This window comes from Papaver somniferum, unplaced genomic scaffold (genome assembly GCF_003573695.1).
Source record: "Papaver somniferum cultivar HN1 unplaced genomic scaffold, ASM357369v1 unplaced-scaffold_104, whole genome shotgun sequence".
Taxonomy (NCBI): Eukaryota; Viridiplantae; Streptophyta; class Magnoliopsida; order Ranunculales; family Papaveraceae; genus Papaver; species Papaver somniferum.
This window is the reverse complement of record NW_020619270.1, coordinates 2,422,060-2,432,160: the sequence shown is the minus strand read 5'-3', so window position 1 is coordinate 2,432,160 and position 10,101 is coordinate 2,422,060. Positions and strand designations below refer to the sequence as shown.

Sequence of the window (10,101 nt, the reverse complement as noted above, 5' to 3'; positions counted from 1 at the left end):
TGTTCATGTTTTCAGAATTTCTCCCTCTGAGCAACAATCAATCATCTCTACTCATTGTGATTCTCAATAGCAGTTATATCATCTACAGATCTTTGTTATTTCTTACTACCCTCATAAACAGAAAATCATTGCAAAATAATATTGATTCCAATAAAAACAAGTACAAACTTTACTCAAACATCCTTGCAATAAACAACAACCAATTCATAAAAAGCTACATTAAGAGTTTCCAAGTTTCAGTTCAGCATTACATCCAGATTTCATCAGTTAATTCTCAAACGACCACAGTCTCAAAATACCAAAATATCAAACCAGAAGCTGAACTCCACTTTACTTGTTCCCAAATTCTAGCAAACATTGTAACATAACTGAAAAAAACATAACCACTTCAAACCTTATATCTTTAAACCAAAAAATTTCCCTGCATAACTCCATCTTTTCAATTCAACACCACCAAAAAGGGTAAAAAGCCGACCGAATTTACAACCGAAAACAGAAAAAGAAGCTTCACACCATCTGCACCAACATCAAAAAGGGAAGGAAGGAAAAAAATTACCAGAAAAACTGTTTTGTTAAAAACTTGTTGATCGTTTTAAAGCTTTTTTTAAAGCCTGGAAAACTAGCTTTTCCTGGTAATTCTGAAGAGATTACCACCAATCATCTTCGTCAGTATCCCATCCTTCATCTTCATAACGTTCACCATCATCACTGTCAGATGAAGCAGCTGGTGAAGTTCCACTGGATGACGATGCTTCATCACTGTCCTCATCTTCTCCATCCTCGTCACTCTCAGTTTCCTCATCATCTACCATGGAAATTCGTCTGTTGACCCTTACCTTGCTTGGCTCACCTTCACTCATGGTGCGTGCAAATATTTTGGGATTGGCAAGTTCATACTCGAATCGGCTCTTCAATCTCCCATCATGATAAGCATCCATCTTGCATTTATCCTCTGCAGCATAATCAAGGTCATTGGTGTTCACTTCCTCCACAGCATATTCAAATCCATCAGAAGCCTCGGAATCACTCTCTGTCGCACTTCCATATCTTGGTGCTTTGGCATGCCTCTCTGCCTTTTCCTCATCTTTTCTACTTTGCCATTCTAAGAATTTGGGTAGCCATGCAGTGTAGAGAGCCTAGATTCTTCGCTCTTTTCGGATACGAGCAGCTTCTTCTTCTCTTTGACGTAATTGCTCTTGAACACGACGATCAATCTCTGATTGTGCTTCATCTCTCAATTTCTGCAACTCAATCACACTCAAAGAAGGGAGAAGTGATTTGGCTTGGGAATATTCAGGCGTTTCTGGTGGAACAACGGGATGATTATCATCGGAGTTTGATGGATTTTGTCCAGGAAAATCTGTCATTCTCTTAAACTACTTTGCTAAACCTAAATTTTTCCTCTTCTGTAGAAAATTACCTTGAAAATATTAACCCCTATGCTAATTACCCCCTTAATTAAATACCCATTTGAGTCTATTCATGTATCGTTGTTTACCGCGCCCATTCAAATCCATGCCCCTTCAAGACCTATTTTCAACACATAATCCTCATTATTGCCTTTACTTCTCTCAGAATTGCTATTAAGGGAGGTGTTGGTAGGTCACCAAACTTTGAGATCGCTATTTGGGCTCTAATTGACATTTTTTGTTTTATGCAGACTAAAGATGGGCAGCTTGGTGGATTGATACGTTACCTAACTCCTTCAAGGTCATGCATTCGAATATGGACAAAAGCTTTTTATTAATTTTTTCAAAACGAACAGCGTGTCTATAAAACGCACACTATGGACACACATATAATAGCGTGTCCAAAAAAGGAACTTTTTGGCCACACTTTGAATTTGGCGTGTTTATTAAAATGTTGAGTAGTTGAACCAGTCTAGTTTTTTCAAAAACTAACTGTAAACATCTAAAGGTGGGCAGCTCGGTGGGTTGATACGTTACCTAACTCCTTCGAGGTCATGCGTTCGAATATGAGCAAAAACTTTTTATTAATTTTTTCAAAACGAACTTTTTAGCCACGCTATAAAACCGGCGTGTCTATAGAACGCACACGATGGACACACATATACTAGCGTGTCCAAAGAAGAACTTTTTGGCCACATTTTGAATTTGACGTGTCTATAAATCGTACACTATGGACACGCATATACTGGCGTGTCTATAAATCGTACACTATGGACACGCATATACTGGCGTGTCTAATGAACCAACTTTAAAACCACACCTAAAATGGCGTGACTAACCCTTTGGACACGCCACAACTACCTAATGTGGCCATAGACTGGTCTATAAACACGCCCAATCAAAAACTTAAAGTTAACGTGACTAAACGGTTGATATTTTGCAACGCTACTAGCCCTGGCGTGGCTGAAAGCACTTATATTAACACGCCCATTGAACATGGCGTGTCTATAGGGTAGAAGTATACCCCATAGACACGCCAAAACCAAAAAGACGTGACAGGGAAATTTATATCTAGCGTGACTAAAGGCCATTTCTGTACTAGTGTAATCCCAACTAACTCTACAGTATGATAAGGAAAAGATTGCAATTGCTTTCCTCGTGATCAGTAATCTACATTCTAGAATCATGAACCTGGGATAAGTTAACTAAGTGAACCTAGGCGATTGGTGAGAAGCCTCTTAGGGGGAAAACATGCTGATTAAACAATATACGTGCTAGATATCAACATGATTGCACAAACCAGTCGAGGGCACCAAAAAATCAGACCCCAATTGAAACTTTAAGAACATAGTGAATAATATGTGACCATTACAGTTGCATCTTGTTCGGCGCAAAAAGAGCATGGAACTAACCTGGTAATTGTTTGCTTATAATAAGTCAGGTAACAAATCAAACAACTACTTCAGTACGAATAAACGATTAATAAGCAGAAACTTGGTCTTTTTGAGGCTTACCCAATCCTTAGCACCCTCTGAAATGCTACTTCACTAATCGCCTCAACTGAAACCCTAGAACTATTGTTCTAGAAAACCCGAACTCCTCAATTTCCCAATTAATGTTCATCTTTAAAATCAAATCCTCAAATTAAAACCATAACCTTCTTCAGAAAAAACACAACAGAATAAGAATTCAGGAAGTAAAAATTTGATTCATGCATAAGATTTGAGAAATAAGGAAAAACACACATATCATAGAATTGATTCTCACCAATGTTTTGAAGATCGTGGTGGTGGTGGTTCAATTTCAATGAGAAGTTGGCGAAAGTTGAAAAAGATCTCAATCCTCCTTCAACTTTCGAAAAATTCTTATTGAAATCTAATCACCAAATTAAACACTCCCATTCACCAATTTCAATCCTCCTTCAATTTCAAATCAAACATTCCAAATTTGAACTCAAAAACCATAATTTTCCTGTGAACGGATAAGAAATCCCTGGATCGAAAACAAATCCTAGAAATAATTGGTGACGAAGAGTGATGGTGATGGTGATTGAATCTGCTGATGAAGAGTGGTGGTGGTGAATCTGCTAATGAAGGAATTGAAGGAGGTGGAGGCGAGCTAACAGTGAACGAAGAGAAGGAGAAGTTGGGTTCAGCAGGGAAACTAACGTCGAAGAAGAAAATGAAAAAAAAAAAAAAACAAGTGAATCGTAAAAATGGGTTCAGCAGGGTTTGACCCTGAAACCTCCCCAAAATTTAGAGGGGTATTATTGGTTTTTCATCGCTAACCATATCCAATCTTTTTGTTTCAATTTGGTGACTTAGATTTTACAAAAAAATGGTCATATAAGGTCCTCCCACGCTTCGCTCGGTCGGCCCAATTAAGATGCACATATATTTAGAAAACACTTATTTAATCTTTTATTACATTTTTTTTTCCTTATAAGAAAAAAGAAAATCACTACTTCCAAAAGTATTTAAATAAGAAGATAGAAAATAAGAAAAATTAGCGTGTGCATGACACGTGTGTTCTTATTAGAATTATTATGAAAAACCAAAGACGGATCACATGACATCACTCTATTATTGGTTTTCCTTATTTCTCGCCGCCGTTTTTCCTATTTCCCATCATTCACAATTTCTAAAATCACTTTACTTTTTAATTTTGGTTTTCCTTATGACCACCTATAGAAGTCAAATTGAGATAAATATTACCATCTTTATTTGTCTTCTTCTTCACCAATCTATCTTTTTTGTTTAATAAAAATATAATTTAGAAACCCTGGATTAAATTCTTATACACCTATTCTAATTAACCACCAATGTTCAATTAGTACCTTGCGGTATAAAAAAAAATTAGTACCTTACCAATTTTTTTATTTTATTTTATGAAGAACTGGATACCGGTGCGATAATAATAACATTTAGGGCTTTTTAATAAAGTAGCCAACTTTTCAGATTATAATTAAGAAAGTGGCCGTTTTTTTTTGAATCTTTATATAAAGTGGCCGAAATTGACTTTTTCCGCCCTTTTTTGGAAAAAACAGGTAACAGTAGTTAAGTGGAAACGTGGCAGTTAACTTCTTATTAGATGTCATTTAAACCCCTCAGTGAGTCACCAGATCAAGATAGTCTTGGGAAGCGTTTCAGAGTTAACTCAGGGACTCATACGAGATGAAATTTTGTTCTTCCCTAATTGATTCTAGCCTTCATTAATCACTGCAAACAAACTCATCGCATGTCTCAGAATCAATAGTCCAATCAACGAGTCACATTAGACTACATGAATCCACAGGCATTGGTCGTCACACAAAAGCATAACTGCAGAACATGAATTATCAAAGCTGGTACTCTCTTCCAACTGTCACATTAGATTTCCTTAACCATCATCGATTAGTGACATACAACAAGACCATGAAGAGATGCCCAAAACAAGACCATCATAATTAACTTCTGCAACAATAACAGACCATTTTTCTTAATCAGCATTAATCGAGCACCACCCATAACAACAAATACTATCAAATCATCGTCAAAAAACCAAGATCGGAACCAAGAACACCTAAAAAGACAAAAATCAGTAAAACCCCCAATTTTAAGAACCCTAAATTCAATTTCTACTCCATGTAACAAATTATTACAATTAACGATCTAATATAAGCATAATGGAGATAAATAAACATTGGGTTTGATGTACTAACTCTTTTTGAAGACCCATGTCGATTCGATTTAAAGTTTTCTTTCTTCTTCTCCTTCCTTTAACTTCAACTGTTATGTATTTTAATTGAATAACAGAGTCTGCTAATACCCTTGCTACACCGTAAAATCTTCCAAATAATTCGAAGAACAACCTTGATTTTTTAATCCTACAACATTTCTCTCCCCACTGGTTTTGCTAGTTTGTTTTCTGCTGTAATGGCAAGAACATCCCATAGGAACGACGAAGCAGCAAAAGGTGCCGTGAGATATTTTATCCTTATAGTTTCATAAGGATATGATGGTCATTTCACCATGAAAAATGGACTAAGTACATTTGGTTGACATTTTTGGTGGGCCCAGGTGTTAAAACTGACAGAAAGACCACTTTATATAAGAAGAGAAAAAAATGGTCGGTTTATTAAATAGGGGTCCGGAAGCTGGTCACTTTCTTAATTTGTCCTAACATTTAAGAACTTTAATTTAGTGGTATCCCATCAATTCCAGTAAGGAGGAAGTCAGGGGTTCAATCCCCGCCATAAAGGTTTATAATAAATTAATTGTATAGTAGGTTTGGCGGTGTTGGGTTTGGCAGTGGTGCCAGTCCAACTGGCTGGGTTCGGATAGGGACCTGGGTCCGACTTTCGCAAAAGAAAAAAACTCTAATTTAGCATGTGTATCATTATCATATACACTAGATTTTGTGCCCGTGCTACGCATCGGACGTTTTTTTCCTTCTTTTAGCCACATTTTTGATTTGGTGTGATGTGATTTCGCTTCGCTCCGTCGTATTTTTTGTTAGGTGTCGTGGGGCTTCGTCCCGCCCCGTCATGATACATTTTTTATTAGGTGTGGCTCGGCTTCGGCTCGTTTCACCTCGATGCATTTTTGATTTGGCGTTGCACGGCTTCGCTCCTCCCGTCGCGATACGTTTTTGATTAGGTGTGGCTCGGTTTCGGCTTCGCCTCACCTTGTTCTGATGCATTTTTTAATTGGTGTGATGTGGCTTCGTTTTGATGCATTTTTTAATTGGTGTGATGTGGCTTCGTTTCAATCCGTTATGCATTTTTTATTTGGTGTAGCTCGGCTTCGCCTCGCCTCGTCGCTTAGGATTTTTGATAGGTGTATGTATACCTATCGAATAGACCATCTTAAATGTATTGTGATTTTTTATTAGGTGTAATTGCTTGTGCTTATGTTAAAATTATAAATAAATCAAATTCTAACTTCATAAATTATTAGTAGGCTTGAAGTTAAATACTCCCTCCGTCCCACTCCTAAGTGACCTATTTGATTTTAGATTTTGTCCCAATGATAAGTGACCTATATCACTAAACAATGAGATATTCCGGAATTATCCTTTTAGTTAATTATAAATAATATATGAAATATGTATAATTTGATAGGCATGTTTATATTCGTTACGTAGGTGTTTTAAAATGCTTTTCAATTGTATGAAATTTGCGAACATCCGTGGAGTATTTTGAGAGATAAACCATTTTTAAATTTCACTAGTTATTATTCATAAGGGTATAATTGTAAAAAATGATTAAAAATACTATTTTCCTTGCTTGCCTTAAAAATTGTGCAAATTTCAAATAGGTCACTTAGGAGTGGGACGGAGGGAGTATTTAATAGAGTATTAAACATAAACATATAAATAAATTTGTGTTGTTCGAATTATCAACTCAAGTTAAAACAATGAAAATAGGAAAAATATAAGTAAGTCTAGGCATTTTATCGTCATCGTATATAAGTAATGACAGAAAAACAAAAATAGTTAAAAAAAATACAAAAATCTATAAAAACAATAATTATGAAGCAGCATCATCTCTATCATGATGACAGAACAAATTAGTTGTTCAATAGTAAGTGTTTGAATGCAGGTATGATACAGGAATAGAGGATCATTACTGACACAAACCAACTTAATAGGGTCCAATGTTGCTAACAACAGCACAACATCGTGGGCATGAGAAGGCAATGATTTTACTTACTCTTGATGATTTTGCTTAAAGAATTTTATGTCTTTGATGATTCTCGAAATTGTAGATAGACTTACAGAGCAGTGTGTAATCCTATTTTAATGAAGTTGCAGATGGTGTGCTTGGAGCTACTTTACCTCCCTGCTCGCCTAAAGAGAATAACCACCATGAGATAGTCATGTGCAAGAAGCCCAATCATGTGTCCTCTCAAGTTTCCGTGAATGGTTCATGCATTCAGCAAAACCCTCATCTTCTGACACTTAGGTAGAGCACACTCACCGTCAAAGCTCTTGATCGTCTGTACTTGCGTCCATCATATCTAGGTTTTGCTGAAACAGTGCAATTTCCTCACCATGTTAACAAAATTTCGTTAGACATAAATATTTTGATGGTACACATGTTTTAAGCCAACATAATCATTTAATTTTTTATCATGTGTTATATAAGACCTAACTGGTGAGCCTAATGGATTCCTGAGGTCATAAACCAGTTAAATTAGCAACACTACAACATTTTAGTAATTACTTGCTTGTGTGACTATTATAGAATCTCACCCTTCATCTTCTTCAACAGCTCCATTGATCAAGTGTAGGAAATCATGTTGGTGCTCTTGAATGAGCCACGTTAAGTGAGGTTTTTTATTTCCCACCTCATGAAGCATCGGCTGTCAAATGGAATGGTATTAGAAAAATAATCAAGGGATATTTGCAGTAGGTTCCTTGACAAAGATAATAGGCAATACCTGCAATATATATATATATAGAAGTTCCCCTGCACCATTGCACTCGAAGCTTATATCTGGGTGAACAGACATTGCATGCTTGAGCTTTTGGTACTCCAAACATAGGATCAATATCATCATGAATGGTCCTAATTTGGTCCTAACACTGCAACCATCATAGTGGACTTCAATTTAAATGTTTTAGTTGCAGAGAGATTGATTACTATGTGAACCGAAGGATCACATATTCAAGTACTCTCCTGGAGGCATATTGTGTCACAAACAGCAGTTGATCCATAGTTGCCAATCTGGGGAGAAGTTTCTTCAAGTATATATCCCAGATCCTATTGTTGATGTTGATAGAATCAACTATGGGTTGCAAAACCCACATGGAAATCATATATTGAGTGCTTACCAGAGAATTTCAGGGACGCCAAGAAAGCTTGTCCAGGTTTCTGCTGTAATAGTGTACAACTGACTGTTGAGATATTTACATTTCCTGGTTCTATAAGAGCAAATTGAGAAGAACAGTGAGTGTACTGCATCATCAGATATCTACACTGAAATAAGCTGGATTCACAAATGTCAACAATGAGAAAGCAAGGAAAGAAAGAACTGATTATAATATTTGTTGTGTCGTGTTGTGCTAAAATTCCAACCCAATATACAATCTGATGCATCTAAAATTCCAACCCAATATACCCCTGCATCTTGACTATGCTTAATTAAGCCAGTGTAATTGCAGAATACCTACAGAAAAAAGTTCGTTACCTTCAATATGAGTTAAATACTAAAGTTTCATTCTACTCCGCATAAGAAGACCTATATTTATCATGCACAAAAGTTTTCAAACACATAAAACATGGATCTAGGAAAGACGGCAAACGCAACATTGGATATCTGGAAGAAAATATGCACTATAGCTAAACTTGGAGTATCAGTCACGTAGACTGTTTCCTAGTATTTGAGTTTTTCAGCATGCGAATCTAACATTTGTCTGATACCCGCACCCGTATTGTGATACCCGAATATATGTTTCTCTATATTAAGCATGGCTTTTAGTGTTCATGGGCATTGGAAAGCAATCAAAACAATAAATACAGATAATACATTTATCAAGTCACGCAAAATAAATTCACCATTTGAACTCAAAGAGATGCGAACAACAAAAAAATAATTAAGCTTTAAAGATATACCAATCACCACTTTTTGTTTTCTTTTTGCTTGGACAGTTAAGTTTGGCATCACAATGACCGACCGAGCACCACCACACAATAAATTTTCAATGAAGGAATTGCATTTCCATCTCATATGTGATTTGTCCTTAGACAAAGGTCTATGAACACCATTATAGAGTTTGTATTAAATCACCGTCTTAGCCTTACTAAGATTAGTTTCTTTTTAAGTGGTTATTGGTTATCTATAGCTAACTAAAGGAGGGGCAAAATCAATTTCAATCAGAATATATAATCAAAATCAATAGTGACTACATTATTTACCATATGAGCAGAAAAAAATAGGAACAATCAATAATAACATAGAGCTAAGAAATCATTGTAATAAGCCACAGTTTTCTTAGGCAGCTTACAAATTCCTTGAAAGGTATCTGTATACCACCATTTAGCTCAGAGCAGCACAGCCTCGCCTGCAAAATCAAAAACGACATAAAAAATATGAAAATCAAAATAAAAAGGAAGAAAAGAAGCAAACCATTACCAACTCATTTGAATCTGTCACAGCAGAAGCATCTTTATCTTTATCACCATGCATCTTCTCACAGCAAAAACTTCAAATCTGAGGAAAACCCTCTTTCATCCCTCGATTTCTCCAATCAGCCGCGACTTTTTTCCTTCTCGGCAGCGGCCGGAAAAATCAAAGTTATGGTTTTGATTAGGTTTAGGGTTAAATTTTGACGGAGGTATTGTCTACATCAGACGGCGTTAGTAACGTCCAGTTAAGTATCCGGTGTAAACCAAATGTAAGTAGTTAGTTAAGGTGTAAATTCACACGTAAGTATTGTATACCTACGTTTGCCCTAACGGCCAGTTAAATATAGGGTGTAAATAAAGTGTAATCCAATTTTTAATGTCTCCACCAATAGAGTTTTGCCACTTGTAACTCTCCAAAATTACTATGTGAAAGTTTTTATCTAATTGAATTTGAGGGGATGTTATACTCACCGTGCGACGTGAGAGCTCATATGACTTAGTGTTTTAAAGGCGGAGAGATTTTCGAGATGCTTTGTCAAGTTGAAAAAACAGATGCCATTTTACCCAAGGACTACTAACAAA

At 36.2% G+C, this 10,101-nt stretch overlaps 2 protein-coding genes across 3 annotated transcripts; both read right to left on the bottom strand.

Annotated features, from left to right (window-relative positions):
• Positions 1–647: 647 nt before the first annotated feature.
• On the bottom strand, positions 648–1,367 carry LOC113327598 (transcription initiation factor TFIID subunit 11-like). Its single transcript, XM_026574773.1, has 2 exons — positions 1,163–1,367; positions 648–1,102 (listed from the first exon to the last, which is right to left on the bottom strand). Exons 1-2 carry the CDS (start codon positions 1,365–1,367, stop codon positions 648–650), a joined length of 660 nt encoding a protein of 219 aa, XP_026430558.1.
• Positions 1,368–6,915: 5,548 nt separating this feature from the next.
• On the bottom strand, positions 6,916–9,848 carry LOC113327610. 2 transcript variants are annotated; one of them, XM_026574785.1, is made up of 7 exons: positions 9,527–9,848; positions 9,399–9,455; positions 8,470–8,560; positions 8,226–8,315; positions 7,832–7,887; positions 7,644–7,753; positions 6,916–7,418 (listed from the first exon to the last, which is right to left on the bottom strand). In XM_026574785.1, the coding sequence occupies exons 1-7, from the start codon at positions 9,578–9,580 to the stop codon at positions 7,409–7,411; spliced, it is 468 nt and encodes a 155-aa protein (XP_026430570.1). In that variant the 5' UTR covers positions 9,581–9,848; the 3' UTR covers positions 6,916–7,408. The 2 variants fall into 2 exon arrangements, with proteins under 2 accessions (XP_026430570.1, XP_026430571.1); XM_026574786.1 differs by lacking the exon at positions 8,470–8,560 and having other exon boundaries at positions 7,832–7,976.
• Positions 9,849–10,101: the final 253 nt, after the last annotated feature.

Coding starts and splice junctions, on each gene's coding strand:
- LOC113327610 (XM_026574785.1), bottom strand. CDS start 9,580: ATGCATGGTGATAAAGATAAAGATGCTTCTGCTGTGACAGATTCAAAT. Junction 9,456..9,526: donor TGACAGATTCAAATGAGTTG/GTAATGGTTTGC, acceptor TTGATTTTGCAG/GCGAGGCTGTGCTGCTCTGA. Junction 7,754..7,831: donor TATATATATATATATTGCAG/GTATTGCCTATT, acceptor TCCATTTGACAG/CCGATGCTTCATGAGGTGGG.
- LOC113327598 (XM_026574773.1), bottom strand. CDS start 1,367: ATGACAGATTTTCCTGGACAAAATCCATCAAACTCCGATGATAATCAT. Junction 1,103..1,162: donor AAGAGAAGAAGAAGCTGCTC/GTATCCGAAAAG, acceptor CCAAATTCTTAG/AATGGCAAAGTAGAAAAGAT.